Below are 21109 nucleotides of genomic sequence, written 5' to 3'. Positions count from 1 at the left end.
TGTTTCCCATTCAGATGAAGCATGCTGTGATGCAAAATACTGTGGAATGAACTAAATTTTAAAATGGGCAAAATGCTAAACATTTGCCTGTTTTGTAGACTAATTTATCCTTTCTCCTCCCTGATGGTGTGTGCATGCATGTTTCTTTACATAGCTCATTTATTTCTAAAGCTATTTGGCATCCCTCCTGTCTACAGTGAAATAATTTCCTTAATTTACTTTCTGAGGAAAGAAGGATCACATGCATATGAATTTTTATGGACGAGAAAGGCCGGCTTCTTATCTGTAACTATACAGCTTCACCTTAAAGCATTTTCTTGAGAAAAGATGATTTGTGCTCTAAGTCTATTGAATACATCTTGAAAAAACTTGAAGTCAGCTGATTCTTTAAAATGATACCTACACAATTAAAATTAATGTCAATATATTAATATATTGTAAGCACTACCCCAGTATATCTTAAAATGGAGATATTTATAACTGAAAAAGCAAAGGAAGATCACTAAGAGATTCCTAAAAAAAACTCATAATTACTTTTTTTCTCTGAACTCTATAAAAGTCAAGCTCAAGAGTTTGTCAAAAATAAGGAAATAAAAGAGACTCAACTGAAACATTTTAAAATGGTTTGTCTGTAAAGTGTCACATTCTCTAGGAATACGTAATAGTATGCTAGTAAGGTTTAACTTCCATTCATTTGATATGACTGACACTTCATGCAAATATCATACCTGTTGAAAGCCTATGAGTAAAGGTTAGAGGGGGGAGCAGCAGGAAAGATGTCATGGTTGGGGTCTGCTGTAGACCATCAAATTAGGAGGAAGAGATAGATGACACCTTCTTTAAACAACTGATGAAAGTTTCCAAATTGCAGGGCCTGGATCTCATGGAGGAATTTAATTATAAGGACATCGGTTGCAAGGGAAACCCAGCAGTACACAAGAACTGCAGCAATTTCTTGGCGTGTGTTGGGGAGACATTTTTAATAAAAATGGCAGAAAGACCAACTGGAAGAGAAGTTCTTCTTGACTAGCTGCTCACAAACAGGGAAAAAAATGGTTAGGAAGGTGAAGGTGGGAGGTAACCAGGGTGACAGTGACCACAAAATCACAGAGTTCATATGTCCAAAGGGAAGGAAGAAAGGACAGCAGTAAAATAATGATGCTGGATTTCAAAAAAGCAGATGTTAGCAAATTAATGGAGCTAGTATGCAGGATTCCCTAGGAGGAAAGTTTAAGGGGAAAAGAAGTCCATGAGAGCTGTCTGTATTTTAAGGAGGCCCTTTTGAGGGCACAGGAGCAAACTGATACAACAAAATCATTCAACGTGTAAAAGGAGACCAGCCTGGCTAGACAGCAGTCTCTTCAATGAGTTGAAACCCAAGAAAGAATCATACAAAATGTGTAAATTTGGTCATAGTACTAGGGAAGAGTGTAAGGGTATTATACAACCATGTGGGGGGAAATTAAGGCAGCTAAGGTACAGTGTGAAATGCAACTGGCAAGGCACATAAAGGGCAATAAAAAAAGATTTTACAAGAATATCAAGAGTTAAAGAAAGGCCAAAGACACTATAGGTCTCAAACAGAATCCAGAAAGCAATCTAGTTATGGATGATGCAGAGAAGACTGAATCATTTAATGCATTTTTCACTTCCGTCTTTATAAATAGGACCAGCAACCAGATGACAAGCACAGCTGGTAGCAAAAATAAGGAAGGACTCAAACAGCCTAAAGCAATGGAAGAACAGATTGGGGGTTACTTAGAGAAATGAGATGCATTCAATTTGGCAGGGTCAGAGTGGATGTGGTACTGAAGGAATTGACTGAAGAAATTTCAGAGCCATTAGATATCCTCTTTGAGAACTTGTGGAGGTCAGGTAAGCTGCTGCTCACCCAAGACGCTGCTCACAAGCAGATGATTGGAAAAGGGCAAATCTAGTGCCCACATTTAAAAAAGAGAAGAAGGAGGATCCAGGGAATTTACAGTCTTATCAGTCTGACCTCAGTACTTGGAAAGCTCATGGAGCACGTCCTCAAGGACTCTATTGTAAAACACCTAGAGGAGAACAAGGCGATCAGAAACAGCCAGCATGGATTCATCAAGAGTAAATGATGCCTAATCAATCTAATTTTTTCTGTGACAATGTGACAGGCTCTGTGCATCGGGAGAGAGAAGTGGATGTGATCTGCCTTGATTTTAGCAAGGCTCTTGACATTGTCTCCCACAACATTCTCCTTAAACTTAGGAAATACAGACTAGATGATAATACTGTAATGTGGATATATAACTGGTTAGATCAGCATGCTCAGTGAGAAACCATCAATGACTCAACATCTAAATGGAAGGAGATATCAAGTGGAGTTTGCCAGGGAGTCTGTCCTGGGTCCAGTACTGTTTAATATCGTAATGACTTATTTGGATGATGTTACTGAATGCATGCTTAATAAAGTTTTGAATGACACCAAATTAGGTGGAGTTGCAGATACTCTGAAAGGTAGGTCTAGGATCTAGAATTACCTGGATAGACTGGAAAAATGGTCCACAATCAATCAGATGAAATTCAATAACGGCAAGTGCAAATTCCTGCCCTTAGGACAGAAAAAAATGCATGCACAAATATGATTTGAGGAATTACTGGCTACGCTGCAGCACTGCAAAGAAGAACCTGATGGGGTAGGAGCTCAATTGCAGCAAGAGAGAGAAAAGAGGAAATATAGAGGACTAGTCTGCCCACAGCCCAGGAGGGGCAGAGAAAGGGCCAGGAAGCCTGCAAGCCTAAAGGGCCAGAGATTGGGGCCAGGAGCCCATAGACTGAGAGAGGCACAACAGGGAGACAGAGCCCACAGCCCAGAGGTGGGCAGAGCTTGGGGCCAGAGGGCCCACAGCCTGAGAGAAGGGATGGAGCCCAAGGAGCCAGGCCTGGTGCAGTGGATCTAGGCTAGAGGGACTAGCCAGGTCAGCGGAGGCAGAAGCTGGGAAGGCTGAGGCTTTAACAAGGGAGTGGAGGCCTAAGGTGGCCTGCTGGTGTGGGGCAAGATGCCCACTTAAATGATGACTGGAAACACCTGAGAGGCATGGGTACAGCAGTAAGGGAGATTCAGAGGCTATGATTAGCCCTTAGGGGGATAAGCAGTGACACTGATGCTAATGAGGAGATCTGACTTGGGAAGCCTTGGGGCAGCCTCCCTTTTCTGAAATGATCATTTCAACAAGGTGCGGCAGTGAGGAGAAGGGGAGATTGCCCAAATACATCCAGGGCAATAAGGACTGAGAGAGATCCAGGGGCATTATGGCCACCCCTGGGCTAGGACCCCGTTACATATCTATATTAGTTAAGGTTAGCAAAGCTGTACCTGGGAGAATGGTTCAGACAAATCATTTAGTGAACTTGATCTAATTAAAATTTCCTGTGACTGAAGAAGCTAATCAAGTTAATAATCCTCAACTGTAGCTTTAGGCAGTTTAATTTTTTAATGCAATATCTTAACAGCAATCACTTATCGTAACTTTTAATGTGCCTCTACTGAATTAAAATATTGCTTCATGCCTGCAAGCGAGGGTAGAGAAATTAGCTCCTCAAAGCCATAGATGGTTAGAAATGTTTCATTTGAGGATCTCAAACTCTTTAAAAATATTAATGAATTTATCTTTCACCATACTGATTTTGGAAGCAGAGAGTTATCTACATATTAAGAGGAGGAAGTAAAGTGCTAATAGCGTAAATGACTTGCTAATGATCACACAGGAAAAGAACTCAAAACTTCTTAACACCACACTTATGGCTTTTCCCTTCTGCAGGATGTATTAGGGAGGTTAGTAGATTCATAGATTCGTAGATGTTAGGGTCAGAAGGGACCTCAATAGATCATCGAGTCCGACCCCCTGCATAGACAGGAAAGAGTGGTGGGTTCAGATGACCCCAGCCAGATGCCCATCCAACCTCCTCTTGAAGACCCCCAGGGTAGGGAAGAGCAGCACCTCCCTTGGGAGCCCATTCCAGATTTTGGCCACTCTAACTGTGAAGAAGTTCCTCCTAATGTCCAGTCTAAATCTGCTCTCTGCTAGCTTATGGCCACTATTTCTTGTGACCTCCAGGGGCACCTTGGTGAGTAGAGCCTCACCAATTCCCTTCTGCACCCCCATGATGAATTTATAGGCAGTCACCAGGTCGCCTTTCAGCCTTCTCTTGAGGAGGCTGAAGAGTGCCCTAGTCTCTCCTCGTAGGGCTCAGCCTGCAAGCCCTTAACCATAGGAGTGGCCCTTCTCTGGACCCTCTCCAGGTTATCCACATGCCTCTTGAAGTGTGGTGCCCAAAACTGCACGCAGTACTCCAACTGCGGTCTGACCAGCGCCCAGTAAAGGGGAAATATCACCTCCTTGGTTCTGTTTGTCATGCATCTGCTGATGCATGATAAAGTGCAGTTAGCTTTTCTGATGACTTGGTCACACTGACGACTCACATTCATCTTGGAGTCCACTAGGACTCCAAGATCCCTTTCCGCTTCCATGCTACCAAGCAGGTTATTTCTAGGCAGTAGGTGTGCTGGACATTTTTCCTCCCTAGGTGCAGCACTTTGCATTTCTCCTTGTTAAATCGCATTCTGCTGTTTTCTGCCCATTTGTCCAACCTGTCCAGGTTTTCGTGTAGTTGTTCCCTGCCCTCCGGTGTGTCCACTTCTCCCCACAGTTTTGTATCATCTGCAAACTTGGACAGACTACACTTCACTCCTTCGTCCAAGTCACTGATGAAGACATTGAAGAGTATCGGTCCAAGGACCGATGCCTGTGGGACCCTACTACCCGTCCCCTTCTAGGTCAATACCAACCCATCCACCACCACTCTCTGGGGATGACCCTCTAGCCAATTTGCCACCCACCGGACTGTGCAATCATCCAAGTCACAGCCTCTTAACTTGTTCACCAGTATGGGGTGGGATACCGTATCGAAGGCCTTCCTGAAGTCTAAGTAAATGATGACAACCCCTACTCCTGTGTCAAAGTGTTTTGTAACCTGGTCATAAAAAGAGACTAGATTAGTCAGGCATGATTTACCTGCTACGAACCTGTGCTGGTTTCCCCTCAGCATAATTTTTCCTGCTGGGCTTTCACATATATGAGCCTTAATAATCTTTTCAAAGACTTAACCAAGGATGGAGGTGAGACTGACTGACCTGTAGTTGCTTGGATCCTCCTTCCTCCCCTTCTTGAAAATAGGGACCACATTGGCCCTCTTCCAGTCCTCTGGGACCTGTCCCATGTGCCACAAGTGCTCAAATATTCTTGCCAGTGGCTGTGCAATGACATCAGCCAGTGCCTTCAGTACCCTTAGATGGAGCTCATCCGGGCCTGCTGACTTAAACACGTCCAGTCCTTCCAAGTGACTCTATAACATCTCAGGGTCAATGTTTAGTAGTTTGGCACCCAGCTGTTGCCTCTCTACAATCCCATTGTGAGACTTGTCTTGCCCCTTGCTTAGGAACACTGAGGCAAAGAACTCACTGAGGAGTTCAGCCTTGTCCTCCTTGTCTGTCACCAATTGCTTTTGCCCATTCAGTAGTGGTCCTATACTGCCCTGGGCCTTCTTTCTACTCCCTATATATCTGAAAAACAATTTTTTGCTATCCTTAACTTGGGATGCCACCCTCAGCACTCTGATAATGTGTATAAGGTCCTTCCTTTAAGGCATGAATTTCATTCAAGTTTCTAAAGAGCATTTTGGGACAGGCTCTATCCCCTACGCACAGAGGCTGGACCTGGCTGGGAGCAGGCCCTGTGTGGCAGCCCCTGAGCTCTGCCAGCCCACTCTGCATGGCCACTTTGCCTCTGCTACTAGCTGCTGCGGCCACTGCCAACGCCTGGAGTGTGCATGGCAGCCCCAGGCAGCTGCCAGCAGCAAAGGCAGATGCCATGTGTTGGGGGTTGCTTGTCCCAAGATGGAGTACTTTACATTCCTCGACGCTGAACTTCATCAGGTTCCGATCCACCCAACTTGCTAGCCTGTCTAGGTCCCCCTGTATCTGTAGCCTATTTTCAAGAGTGACCATGCTTCACCATAACTTGGGGATCATAGATCCTCCCATGTTTAAATCAGTATAGTTCAAAGCAAAATTATTGTTTATAACTGAGCATCAACATTAAACCAACCAAGACAACTTTTTCCTACACACTTTTGGTCTCCGTATTCTAAAAAACGGAAACTTAGTATTTGAAATCTCACATTTTTCATCCAAGAAGTCAGTATAAGACCCTTCATGTATTACATCTGTGTGTTTTAAGATATCTATATAGATCTATATCTATATATATATAACCAAAGCACTGCCTAGATATGTATACTTAAAATTTTATTTTTAATTACTCAAATGTGGATTTGGCTACCTCACTTGGAGACTCACTCTTTAAAATATGGCCCTTTCAGTTCCATTACATAAACAACATTGTCTTTATTTGACATTGAAAGAGGCATGGCAATATTACATTACCTGAGCAGGTTTTCTTATTTGAAGTGCGTGCAGGTCGCACTACAATCAAGTACCTTGGCTCTGCATCTAGAAATAAAAAAACTATAATTAGTATGAATTTACAGTTTTTAAAAGTCAATCAATTTATTATTCATGGTGAACAGTTGAGCACATTCAATTCTTGTTTAATAATTTATTACAATCCGTGGCCATATTTATCTTATGATTTATTCATTGAGTATCTAGAAACATCTGAAACACCATCAGAAAGATTTTAATAAAAGACACGTCCCTACAGTTATGTAGGTATGATCACATCAGTATATGTATTCATATGGAAATTATTATTCAACAATAAGAGTGTCCAGAAAGGGACATGTATTAGTATAATTCTAATGATATTGTTACACTCATAGCCGTAATGGGGAATTTCATCACATGAACAGCTCTTGGTACATCAATAACCACTCCAGTTTGGAACAGTATAGCAGCAGGTAAAGGCTTTTGTATTAGCCATTATATAGTTCACATTGCCATAGTATCTGAGAAGGCTCATCTTCAATAGAGCCTCTGTTACTATAGCTATGCTAGTGTTGCTATGTTGGCAGAGACCCCTTATGAAAATGCAGCATCTAACAGCAAGGAGTAGCTTTTCTGCTTGGATGGACATAAAAGACATAAAGTAAGTGGACAAAAGTATTTTTCTGTTGGCAGGCTATATTGGGATAGTTGTGTTGGCCAGAAGCAGGGAAAGATTGCAGCCTGTATCCATCATAAAAACCTGGCTAAATTTTATAAAATAGAACAAGACTGAATGCTGCCTCCCCATAAAATTCCTGGTGCTGCTTTATAAGGAGGACTTCCTGTGCCAGGGTTTTACAGACATTAAGCAGTATCAAACTGATAACAATTAACTATAAAATAGCTCCTATCCAGCCATTACCCTACCCCCAGTATGAAAATGCCCCTAATCACTGACTCCAACTACCAGCTGTCCTATTGGTAGTCTTCATGTTTTCCCTTTTCCTCTGCTATGAGTCACATAGCAGAAGTTGAATTTTTTTATGATGATTCTGCCCATTCCTTATGAAAATGTATGATGCAGAAATCTACAGTGATGTTCCATATCCCTTCATGAACACAGCTGTAAACTGCAATGGTCTTAATATGACAATGCTGCTCTGAACTTTTTTTTAAATGAGATGCTGCTGAATTCTCTTTAACAACCATGAACATTAACCCAAAACTTCAATACAGCAATATTGCATAATAATTTTTACTGCTTCTTATTTTGTGACTTTAATTTTTCCAGTAATGTTTCTTCTACCTTTTCTGTTGCATGTGTCAAGGAGTGAAGTTAGCTAAACCACAGCCACCCCAGCTAATTAGTGCCAAAATATTCAGACCATGAAACAATAAGGTCAATATATCTCTAACAGGGGTCAGGGATATGGAAGGAAAAAGATTCTGAAAAGTTAGGGAGAAACTTGTCACAATGCAGTGCACACAAATAATTGTGCAATGCTGTTCAGAGGAGAAAAGCACTTTGCTGATCTCATCAGAAGTATGAAATTCAAACACACTATTAAATCTCATGAAATAGCCAATTATCTAACTATTCTACTTCCACTAGAAATTACTTACTCTGAATTTTTTTCCTTGTAGCTTCACTAGAACAAATACTTTAGTCACATGCAAGTCCATAGTTCCCCCCACAGCTGTTCAGAAGTTTCTGGTCCCATACAAAATTCAAGTGGGAGAAGATTAGAATTCAGAGAATGACGCATAATTTTTAAAAGATGCATTTAATTATGTAGACAGATACTCCTTAAACCTATAAAATAATTTCAATGATCACAGTAATCGTATCTCCCAGAAAATAATTTGATTTTTCGTCTTCAGTTTAATTTTGTACTATGTATAGCCTATTACAAAATTACATCTTCCTTGAAGTTTTCCTGTAGCAGTCAGCTTCTCAATAAATAGTTGTTTTAGTTTGCACTGTAGCATTACTAATGTAGACAAAGGTATCACAATGCTGGGCAGAGTATAATCTGCAGAGTGATAATATAGCATTGTATATATTCATGACCCTTGGGTTATAAATACCTGGGAATAAAATGTGTTTGTTCTAATCTCTACTTGTCTGCTGACTCCTTTGGTGAATGTGGGCAAATAATTTGGAATATGACTCAGTTTCCATGCCCCTACAATGAAATAAATATGATAGTTACCTGCCTCAAAAGGATTTTGGAGGTTTAGTTGCTGAAGTACCATGATAATTTTGGACAGAGGCACTATACAAGTGAAATTAATGCTGTTATAAACTTCCTACAAGTATTATGTTCTATGCCAGGGGTCAGCAATGTTTTTGGGCAGAGTGCCAAAAGCACCCACAACCTTGACTTGTAAGATGTAGGGATGCCAGGGGCAGACAGTGGGGGAGCCAGAAGTGTCAATCCTTGTTATGGTAGCACAGCCGCGGCCCCTTCCCTGCCATCTGCCCTGAGGCACATGTGCCAAGCAAAATGCCTTTGCACACAGCCTGGCACCTGTGCCGGGGGTTGCCTACCCTGTTCTATGCATTGGTATAGCATTCAGCACAACAGACACCTTGGGAAATGGGAATCTTGGGTACTGTTATGATAGAAAAAATATTTATGTGATAGCAAACTTACATTTAGCAAAATTCTGCTCTAGTGGAGTTGTCTGGGTGCCAGCCAATTGTACGCCCACCACACTTTCCAATATTTACATATCTTTTAAATTTAACCTTGGGATTTTTTCTTAGAAGAAATGCTCCTAAAAATTCTTGTCAAGTTTTCCTCTTTCAATGCAAGATTTGCCATCTTGATCTTTGTTCCAATTCAAACTTTCCATTTTTGGCCTGGGAATGAACCGTACAACTTGCTGTAAAAAGCCAGGCATGCTTTGTTTAAAAAAAGATTAAAAAGTAAACCACATGGCTAATGGCCGGCTAAATAAAAGCAAAGGTTTCTGAATAGTTGAGAAGTTTGGGTTTCACATTTAGCCCTGCTAGAATAGCATTCCAGTTCCATAAGGCAGGAGTTGCAAATACAGCTGCAGCTGTTTCAGTGTCAGAGTCATTTGTTGGCTGCATGTGTTGATGGAGAACCAGCTTGTAAATCCTGTGGAAATATTGTCCTTCATAGGAAACCATGAAATGGAGCAAATCAAGCTTCACTGTTATTTTTACACAAGGGCTAACAAATTTTCAGTACACTTGATACAATCTGGAAGAGCACAAACTCATGTGGTGAGAGGCCAGAAGTTCAAATGATGTTTCTGGCACTGAGAACCAGATAACTTCACCCCGCAGCTTAGAATAATACACTATTTGATTAAAACAATGTTGAGATGGTGATGATCATTACAGTTTGGGGTAATTTAGTTGAACTGACAAAAACCCATAATATAGGTATACTCAAACAATGTTAACCCTCGCTTTTACATTGGTTTAGCATACCTCTAACTTAAACTGCACCAAGTAAGGAATATACCAGTTTAAATGCATCTGCAATGATGGTTGCATTGATTTTACTGCATTGATTGTAAGCCTATGGTAGTGTTGTGACACAAATGAGGAAATACAGAAGCAGTTAAAATTAAACAATGGCTGACAACTCTAATCATCCCTTAATTTGAAACACATTTTTGACTTTTTAAGATTTTTAGAAAGAGAACAGTTTGCAGCACACTCTGCAGTATGCTGTCTTTATCCAGGCTCAGAGCTGTTTGCAACCACTAAACACCACAATATCTATCCCTCTAGGATATGTATTAGGGATTTTTCAGAGGGGTAAACACAGATAAGAGAGATTGAGGCCTTACATTTTTCAGTAGTTCATACTTATGCTGGTGTCCAACTTTAGATCCGTATACCTGAATTTTCCAAGAGCTGATTATTAACAGTTCACACTAAAGTTTACCGGAGTGATGAGTTTTCAACACCTTTTAAAAGTCAGGCCAGATACTGGACACCCAAAATGAATGGGCACTTGAAAAAGTAAACCTGAATGACCTCCCCAAAATCAGATAAATAGCTTCAAAGCAAGGAGAGTAACAGTTCTGACTCACAGGATCCAGCTCGCTACTATACAGACCACCTATGCAAGTTACAACCTATAGCCAACATTTTCAGCTCCGTAATTAGCAACATAAATTAATGTCTTGATTTTCGAAAGTGTGAGAACCAAATCTGAGAGTGGTGGACATTCAGAACCTGTAGAAATCTAGCTACATTTGCACTAGTGCCTACAAAAATGGATTGAGATATATGACTTGGAAGTACTGATGTGGTCCTCCCATGCTCCATATCTAATCCTCAACTGGAAATTAAAATGCATTTGTGAGATCGTGTGGCCTTTTAATGGACATAAAATGGACTCTTGAAGAAACGCAAACTTGATTCCAGGTCTTGCCTCATTTTTTTTTTTAATTTGGCTCATGAAATGTGCATGGTACTTCTCGGAATGCACTAAGATTGCACTGAACAGCACGTATTTTCATTTTAAAATGCCTACTGGCTGCTTGGTAGATGTTATCTAGACTGTTGGAAGTTGATAGTGTTACCCTGCCTTTTCCACCAGTGATTCAAGTTCATCCTTTGGGAGGAGTCGGGGGGAGGTGTCCTCTTATCTAAGCCTTGGGCAGGAAAAACTTTGTTTAAATTTGAGAAAAAATGATGCAATCCAGCTCTGAGATCACCTGTGTGGCCACCTGTGTTACCACAAAGCAGGAGGGATTTAAAATCAAGGAGAGTAAACTTCTCCCTCCACACATTTCAGAATAATTCAGATAAATATTCAGGGCTGATGTTTATCACATTGTTCATTGTATCAGGTGTTTGTGTTCTATATTTGAAATCTATTCCCAGCAGAAATATTGTATGTTGGGCGTTGGTTGCTAACTCATCTTGTGGATTGGCAAGAATACAGCATATCCACATTTTCCACCGAACTCATAATTTGCTCTATAACAGCATCTTTAAACGGACTTTTTTCTAGTGTAATAGACAAAACTAAGAAGCACCCATTGTCTGAGGTTCAGATCCTAATATTAAACTAAATTGAAGTCAATTATGCATTAAAATGTGTTCATTATTGTTAAGGGAATGATTTAGAATCTGGAATGATTTCACCAGACAGCACAGTTTACATAGTGGTGTAGACTCAACACTAAGATCTGATTCAAAACAGAGCTAATACATATATTTTAATGCAAAAATATGCTTTGAGTTTCTGAATTAGAAGTTATTTTCCAGCTTAGCAGAAGAACTGTAGTTATTTGTATTGTATAAAGCATCCAAGCATCACACACATAACGAATAACATATTCCCTTAAAATACCTCTGTGAGACAAGGAGATATTATTTATCGTATACATGGGAAAGCTGATGCAAAGAAAAGCGGAGTACTTGCTCCGTGTCACAGAGGGGCCGGGTCCACATAAGCAGGGGCATGCCCACAAACAGTAGTAGCACAAATCTGTGCTGCTACTTTGTGCTGTAGTTGTTTGAAATATGTCTGCTAGTTTTACTGTGTTTAAGAACTGCCAAAACTAACCAGAGGTTGGGATAGGTGTCACTTTATTATGTATTGATCTAAATAAATATGGGAGAGGAAATGTTTTTATTTTTTAATTGAAAATTGGTAATTTAGCTGGTTTCTATTATGCATTATCAGTATTAGTGGACTTACGAAACATCTCTTCTCTGTGTGTCCCTGTCTATCCTTTATTTTAATAAAAACTAAATTTTGGATATAAACGTGTGTGTGAAATCTTGACCCTTTGACAAAACTCCTGTTGATTTCAGTGGTGCCAGGATTTTATCTATGAACACCTAGACTCCCTGCCCGTGTGCTTTGCAGTGGGACACTGTCCTGCAGCTCCACATGCTGCAGGGGGGTGCTGGCTGGGTCACAGGGTGCTTCAGCAGGGGCTAGCCATCCCCTGTGCTGAGGTACTGTGTGCTATGGCTATCCGGGGAGCGGCATGTGGAGATGGGGGAGCAGGTAGCCAAGGACTGCCTGCTCCCTCACCTCTGCACAATACAGAGCCCCCGCAATGAGGTACCCTAAGCCTCAGCCAGCTGCCCCAACCTGGCTGGGGTGCAGTGGGCCCTGAGACAGGGAGGCAGGCATCCTTGGGCTAGCTGCTCGCCTGTCTCTGTGTGCCTCAGCAGAGGCTGTCTCCTGCCTCTGCATGCCAGCCCAAGGCTGACTGCTCCCTTATCTTGAGGCACACTGTGCCCCAGCCAGGCAAGGAGTGGCTGCCTGGGGCACAGGGTGCCCTGGAGCCAGGGCTCCAAAGTGAAGCCCCTGTGCCAAGGCACACACAGAGAGGGAAACAGCCAGCTCAGGGCTGCCTGAACCCCATCTTGACTGAGCCCCAGGAAGCAGCTGGCTGGGGTGCAGGGTGCCTTAGCATGGGGGCTCCACAGTGCACAAGATGGGAAAGCAAGTAACCTGGGCTGCCTGCTCCCTTGTCTTTGCATTGTCCTGGCGCTTGCCACTTTGGCATGGGTTGCACAGTTTTTTTCCCCCAGGATTTTTTTTTTTTTTTTGGCTACTGGGAAATCCCAGTAGCAAATTTTGGCCTGGCGCTGCAAATTAGCAGCACTGTGCACTGATTAATGTGCAACTCGTGCAGTTTGTGGTGCTGCAAATTGATTTGCAGAGTCACAAACCACACATGCCTTCACATCTGAATCTAGCCAGGGAGTCTATTGCAGGTTTAGTTCTTGATTCCCAGTTAATTTATTTTCCCTCCCATTTTGGTGAGAAGGTCAGTAAGTCTTTATGCTGATTAAATAGTAGGTTTGCAGTCCCCAAAAGCATGGACCTCAGTGACAGTTTTTAGATTATTTTTACCATGTGGAAAAATGAACATCACTCTGAGATCAGCCCCTTATCTTGCAGAGCCTGAATAACCAGTCAATGGACAGAGAGAACTCTAACATACTGCCCTACTGTAGCAAGACTCTGTCATCCCTAGTATACACCTATGGATGAAGCCTGCAATTCAGTAATCTATCTTGCTTACATAAATTATATGAATGGCTAATAAGAAACAGCAAGCTAATTGTTTTGCTCTTTAAGGACTGCTCTCTAGCTCAAGCAGTATTATAATGAGGGGGAGGGGAAGGTAACTGGGAAAGGAGCCCCAGTTGCCAACCCCTGGAGGGGGGAGGAAGTGCGCCAAAATAGCAGCAGTGTAGCCAATAATGCCATTTCCACCATACCACTGAGTTCAAGGTCTATTTTACCCCAGATTCTTGTGCAAAAATAATAGCGACTTTCGTTGGGCTGTTGGAATAATTATTGTGACTGAAAAAACAGAACACTGAAGGATATTAACTTTTTAGGAAAGACAGAAATAGAGGCAAAAGTGTGAGAGGGCAAAAATGAGGGATAACCCAGACAAAACAGAATCTGTTTACATCATTATCACGGTCAGGTAGGATGCTAAAAAAATGCTTTGTTGGGAAATGTTGGGACTTTGCTGTAGGCCCTTAGGCATAGATTTTGACATAGACATGTGTCCATCAAATTGGACATACAGTACTAGCTTACTGTTTTCAGTACTGAGAGAAATGATTCCAAAAATTGTATCCTAATGGGAAACTTAGCTCCCCAGATACAGAATGCATAGCAAATGCTACTACAATCCTGATATTCTTGAAGGCAAAAGCAGACAAATTTCTGAACTGAATAGCTGTTAAATCAATGAGAGAGGGATACTATTTTAGACCTGGTTTTGGTAAGGAGTCAAGATGCTATAAACGAAAAAGGAATGATAAATACAAGTAGGTCTGTAACCAATTCTGAGGCAATTGATTTATACTCAATTTCAAAAGGGCCTAGTTTTGTCAATTAAAAAAAAAAAAAAAACTAGTTAGGGAAGTTGACTGGCCTGAAGAGTTCAGGGACCTGAATGTAAAGGGAGCTTGGAGTTTCTTCATGTCAAAGGTGCTAGCACTATCATGAATCTTTCTTAAGAAAGTAGAACAATTTGTAGAACGGGTCGCTAGACTTAAGTGGACAAAGAACCACTTCAAGATGTAAACAGGGTTGATCACAGACTGATGAAAATCTTAGAGGTCAGGAAATGCAGAGTGAAAGTAAGAACCACCAAAGATAAAAAATCCATATAATTTACACAGGTTACTAAAGCAAACAGCATGAAATTCCCCAGCCATATCAATGGAAAGAACCACAACGGACGTGGAGGCAAGACTTAATGAGCCGAATGCACTGAAGTAGGGGAGAACACATAAGCTCCCAGAATTCTGTAACACAAGATGCATGAAATTGCAGGCCTGGCAGGAAGGTTCTTTAATGATTCATTAAGAAGGTGTGGGTGATACCACGTAAGTAGAGGAAAAATTACAATACACATAAGAAGGGTGAAAAAGAAAGATATGGGTAAATACAGGTGTGTTACCTAAAAGAAAGGCTGAAAAAATAAGATTATTTAGTCTGGAAAGGAGAAGACAGGGGGATTTGATAACAGTCTTCAAAAAACCTGAAGGGTGATTCTAAAGAGAATGGAGGTGGGCTCTTCTCTGTGGCTCTAGGGGACAGGACTAGGAGCAATGGCCTCAAACTTCAGTAGAGAGAATCTAGGTTTGAGATTGGGAAGAGCTTTCTGACTATGAGAGTAATCAAACATTGGAACAGGCTACCTAGAGAAGTTGTGGAATCTCCACCATTGGACATTTTCAAGAGCGGATTAGACAGACTCATGGTTGAGATGGATTAGTCAGGGATTATCCTGCCTTCACCAGAGAGCTGGACTAGATGAGTTCCCTTCCAGCCCTACTTTCCTATGATCCTATATGGACATTAATAGCTTGCAGATTTTGAGAACAAATTTTCAAGGAGAGCCATAAAGGTAAATGGAAAATGGGATAAAATGGCAAAGGAGTTTGTATCAGACTAACTTGATATTGATAACTTTCTTTGATAAAATAACTTGTTTTTCTAAATGTGTTTAACCTCATGTATTTGGACCTCAGTAAATCATTTGGTACTGCTGTTGGCACCGGATTCATGACCCAGATACTTTGTTCTGGGTAGACCCAAGCCCTCAGACTGACCACAACCTTTCCACTCAATAATAAACGAATTTTACTGATACATAGTGATAGCAGGTAAGAATAATACAAGCAGTTCTATATCTATCAGTCCCAGGGAAGTCAGAAGAGTCAAGGTATGTCTGGCCAGGATGTGAGCTTCACTCTGAGGGTCTCTCTTGAATGTCATATGTCAGCAGTTTGGAGGCTGGAAGCCAAGGCCCACATCTGGACCCCCCACACCGTGCCAGCAAGGTGAATGAGACAGGCTGGTGGTGTGCCCTCTGTCCGTGGTGCCTTGGGTTCTCCTCTCAGGGACCCTTTCTTGCTCTAAAATCCCTTCTTTTGTATTCTTCTCCCCTCCTGATGACTCTTCATCCATGGGCGTAGCTGACTGGTCTTACTGTGGTCGTCATACTGTCTATGTTCTGTCCTGTCAGCATATTCCTTTATTTCACTAGCCCATTACATGCACACATTTTAATTTGGGCTTTCCTGGTCTTCTCCTAATTCGGTCTGTTCTCCAAAACTGGAAATCTCAAGGGAACTGCACTTGGGCACAGGGTGCCTCAGCATGAGGACTGCCTGCTGGCCAGACCTACACTGAGGAACCCTGTGCCCCAGCCAGCACCCCCTGCAGCACATGGAGCAGCAAAACAAGTTGTGCCACTACTATTTGTGCTGCTGCAAATGCACGCCCCTGCTTGTGTGGATGTGGCCCCTGCTGTCATACTGTGGCCTCCCTATACATAGTATAGTGAATGACTGTGATGTAAACATTTCTGAACAGGCATAACTGGTTCTTATACATTAATCTTTTTTGTGCAATATACCTTCAAATTGACAATATTATTTTTAGCTATTTTCAAATCACTCTCAGAGTGCATAAACTTAATTCAGAATGGTAACATTTTAGACAGCTTTGTAATAATGAGGCATAGTTGTGTAGTACCAAAATAACCTACAGGAGAGTATAAAGCACAACATGAACAAGGGTTCATGGAAGAAGTCATGTGGAATGTCATCAGTTCTGAATACTTGTTCTTGCTACCTCTGTTTTCCTGATTTTTCAGGCAATCTTAAGTTGTTAGTGCTCACAGATACAACAATAATCAGCTTCATGCTTTTATGTTGTACTGGGAACTTGGGGAACTCTCAATTTGGAACTCAGCCAGTGACTCAATTTACAACTGTCTCTGAAAACTGCTCTAAGTTGCTTCCCTCTATAATAGCCCTTCAGGAACTACTTTAGCTGCTAGAAAAGCACCAGCAGAAAATGTTATTCTAAACATCACCTTTCCCCCACTATTCTTATTCAGTGCACTACCTATTCCAGGATGGCACAGAGTTGTATAGTTTCATGCCACCCAGGGAGCCTTTAACACTGTTTTTCCCATCTGCTTTATGGCACCACAATAATACTTAGTAGCTGAAGTGTGGGCAGGGAATCTATGTCAAAGGGTCAAGATTTCACACAAAGGTTTATATCCAAAATTTAGTTTTTATTAAAATAAAAGATGGACAGGGACACACGGAGAGGAGATATTACATAAATCCACTAACACTGATAATACATAATAGAAACAAGCTAAATTATCAATTTTCTATTTAAACAAACAAACAAAATTTCCTCTTCCATATTTATTTAGATCAATACGTAATAAAGTGGCACCTATCCCAAACTCCGGTTAGTTCTGATAGTTCTTAAACACAGTAAAATTAGTAGACATACTTCATCCAAACAAGGAATTAAACCAACATTAACAATTTGAAAGACTGCCATCCTAAACCATCTTTCTGCCCCCAGAAGTATAATAAATTAACTGTCTACCGCCAGATTCCTGTTGCAAAGGGATGCTTGCTCAACTGCAAATACATAAAAGCTAGGACATCAGGTCATAAGGATAGCCATTGAGTCAGACCATGAGTGTACCAGTATCCTGTCTCTCACAGTGTCAGAGAGTGAATGGTGAGGAGGGGTAAATGGTGTGTCCAGAATTTTCCACCTTTTGTCCTTCTCCTACTGGATCCAGCATTCAGAGGTTTAGGAAATTCTGATTTAGAGGCTGAGCCCCTATCTAAATATCTAACGATAGACCTTTCCTCCATGAATTTGTCCAGTTCCCTATTGAACTGGGCTAATCTATCAGCCTCCACAACATCTTGTGGCAATGAGTTCCACTAATCAGAAGCACAAGTTTTTGTATGTTTGACTATACATACAGATATATATAAATGCATGAACCCTTTTTTGAGGTACAAAGGCAAATCGAGTCCGTATAAGTGAGCATCAAGGGGTATATGTGCATAGTGAAAAAGCTCAGATGCTTTTGCACAGAGAACTTTGAAAGGAAATCATTCACAACACAAGAGGAATAAGTATCAGCCAGTTGTAGAAATTTGTACCAAGACTGCAAATTTCCACAATGTAATTGGCACTATTTTAGCTTCATCTTCAAGAGAGCTTACCAATGGACAGTGACAGAGGCATCAAGTAGGCATCAAGATCTAGCAATTCAACTCATATATCATGTTTATAAGCATTATAAACTCTGTGCCCTGTTGCCATTTATGCATTGCATTAACCTTTTACAGCACTGTCTATTTTCCCGTGAAAATTAATAGTGCATTCTGGGGGGAGAAATCCCTTGAAAAAAAATGGCATAGTTGCAGTTTCCCACTTTGGACTATCAGTAATGTAACTCACAGCCTCATGTTTTTTCACTCTTAAAAACTGTATTCTACAGAATAAGACCATACTTGCCTAACTAAGGTAGGAGAAGCAATCAGAAATTAAGTATAAGTATCTGTGCAAAGATCCATAAATCTAGTATCTGCCTCCAGACAGCATTTAATTTTCCTGTTTGGATACCTGTGTCTTTTCTAATAAGATTCCAAAAAATCATAAATGAAGGATCTCTAGTGAACTGTACAAACCTCATTCAAGCTCAGTTTGTAAATTTATAATGACAACTAGGGCTTACAAATCCATATGAAAAGGAGCTTTAAAAATGTGTGTCAGACATAGGAACAAACATTTTCTCAAGGTTTAATTTTTCTGCAAGCTTACAACAGAGACCAGATTTGAGTTCACTAGAGCTGGAAGTATATTTAAAGCCTTGGCTCTGATGAAACAACAAAACTCTGATCTCAGAAAAACAAATTCTTCCCCTCCCCCTAAAATTTGGCAATAGTCCTGTACAACAAACTATAAGATGAAACCACTGCCAATACTTGGGAAATTACAAAATGAAAGCAATAGATCCTTTCCCAGGAATATATGAAAGCTACAACTACACCTTGATTCAATAACAGATTTCTGATCTAATATAAACAGGTCTTCCCTGGAAAATAGGTTATCTTTTATTACATGAACTAAAATACTAACAATACAGTCATCAATAAGTCTAAAAAAATACAAAGCGGGCACGCCTACACAAGACGCTACAGCAACGTAGCACTGGCGGACACAAACTGTGATGCTGACGCCATGTCACTGTAGCAATGAGCTACGGCAACATAGGTCATTGTTATGGCAATGTAGCATCTAAAAATAACTGTGTGACCCTGGGACTGTGCAGTACCAAATGCACAGCCAAGGGCACATGTAGGTTTGCCTGACATAAACATACCAGCCACCATCTGCCAGAGTCATAGATGCTAGGGTCAGAAGGGACCTCAATGGATCATCGAATCCCACCCTCTGCCAGTGGCAGGAAAAAGTGCTGGGGCTATATAACCCCAGCCAGGTTCTTGTCCAGTCTCTTCTTGAAAACCTCCAAAGTAGGAGAGAGCACTACCTTCTTTGGAAGCCCATTCCAGATTCTGGAAACCCTAACCGCGAAGAAGTTCTTTCTGATGTCCAACCTAAATCTACTGTCTATCAGCTTGTGGCCATTGTTTCTGGTTATTCCAGGAGGTGCCCTGGTAAAGAGAGCATCTCCTATGATGAAGATATTGAACAGCACCACCCAAAGACCGAGCCTTGGGAGACCCCACTGCCAACATTTTTCGAGGTCGATATCGACCCGTCCACCACTACTCTGGGTACGACCCTTAAGCCAATTTGCCACCCACATGACTGTGTAATCGTCTATGGCACAGCTGTTCAATTTGTTTGTAAGAATAGGATGGGATACCATGTTGAAAGCCTTCTTGACATCTACTTGGACTCCCGCATCTAAGCATTTAGTCAGATAAAAGCTAAGAAAAAATGGGCAACACCTGAGTTTCCTATCCAGATTAGACAATACAACAAAAACATGGGCTAGACGGCGCTCACTAAATGGGGAGTATTTCAATACTTATTTTGATCCTCATCATTCAGTGCATGGGCTCATGCATCGACTAGCAAAATTCTGATCATGCTTAGTTGGCAATCTTCATCTGGAAGATGTTAGATGAATAGACTTTATGGCCAAAAGGGTCTAGTCTCTCTGGATCCTTTCCATGAGGAGTAGTAGAAGTTCACTGCTGCTTAGACTTTTTCTAGGATGCCTGCAGTACAAGAGAGCCAGATATTAAATAATACAATCCTTTTACTGGGACTTGGTACTGTCTATCCAGCTTTCTTGAGGTCAAAGGGATGGATTATAAATCACCTTAGTAGGCTAGAAAAAGCCTTTGTTATTGGACCTGCAAACCCACCAAGTTGCTATTGGGTGAAGAATACCTAACAACTTACGCTGCCGTTCTTAAATTATCTCTGGTATATAATCAATAGTCTCAACAGTTTTTATGAGGTGGTCTTGGAAGATGACACACATGCTGAGAGCAAAAAGAGGGTTAACTATTTTGTTAGGCAATGAAGCCGCCAACCCTTGGAGGGGAAGGGTGTTGAGTCTGGTGAAGGTTGGTCTGCTATGCTGAAGTTTTCCTTACCTTAGCTAAAGTTGAGAAGGTTGTAAACCAGAATCAGCTGTATCCTCTTCCTTGAAGTGGGAGATTTTGTGTGCAATAAAAGTGACAATGGCTTCTTGCACCAGGTAGTCACATCCCAAGGAAAGTAATAGTGCTAAGGTTGACAAAGGCTTTAAGCAGACAGACGCACAGGGAGCATCTACATGTGCAAATGCTCTGGTGTGGGTTTACTACATTACACATTTACTCTAGAGTAAACCCACATTGGGCAGGCATCTACCTGTGCAGGGAAGCAGTCTGCTTCTCATGGCAGCAGTCTGTTCCTACCCCCATCATCCCTGCACTGGCCCCCTGCAGCAGCCGGGGGGGCTCTAGGTTCACTCTGGGTGCCAGGCCAGGAGATTGCAGGGAGCACGGGGCCAGAAGACAGCTGTCTTGTGGTGGGGGCTGAGACATTTCTCCCTGCCCCCAGGAGCTGCCTGCTGCCAAGGCAGTTTCTACCACTGGAGCCCAGTTTAAGACAATGTCCCCCCGCCCAGCAACAGGTAGCTCCCAGCCCCCGCTCTACGACTGCTCATGGAGCGGGTACTGGGAGATTCTTATCTCCCAATGCCAGCCCCATCGTCACAGGGCTGGCACTGGGTGATGCTCATCTCCCAGCACCAGATCCACAGTCACTTTATTGCATAAGA

General features: G+C 41.7%; 1 protein-coding gene across 8 annotated transcripts in view; it reads right to left on the bottom strand.

Moving 5' to 3' along the window:
* ABI3BP (ABI family member 3 binding protein) overlaps positions 1-21109 on the bottom strand; it is a 392420-nt gene that overhangs the window by 316647 nt on the left and 54664 nt on the right. For all 8 annotated transcript variants that reach the window (XM_019523725.1, XM_019523728.1, XM_019523731.1 and 5 more), the window contains exon 3: positions 6482-6547. In XM_019523725.1, the coding sequence (XP_019379270.1) occupies positions 6482-6547 (66 nt within the window). The remainder of the gene's footprint in view (positions 1-6481; positions 6548-21109) is intronic.

Source organism: Gavialis gangeticus, unplaced genomic scaffold (genome assembly GCF_001723915.1).
Source record: "Gavialis gangeticus isolate Ggan-Ray unplaced genomic scaffold, GavGan_comp1, whole genome shotgun sequence".
NCBI classification, from domain to species: Eukaryota; Metazoa; Chordata; order Crocodylia; family Gavialidae; genus Gavialis; species Gavialis gangeticus.
Note: the sequence above shows the minus strand (reverse complement) of the source record. Positions and strands in the feature narration are given on the sequence as shown.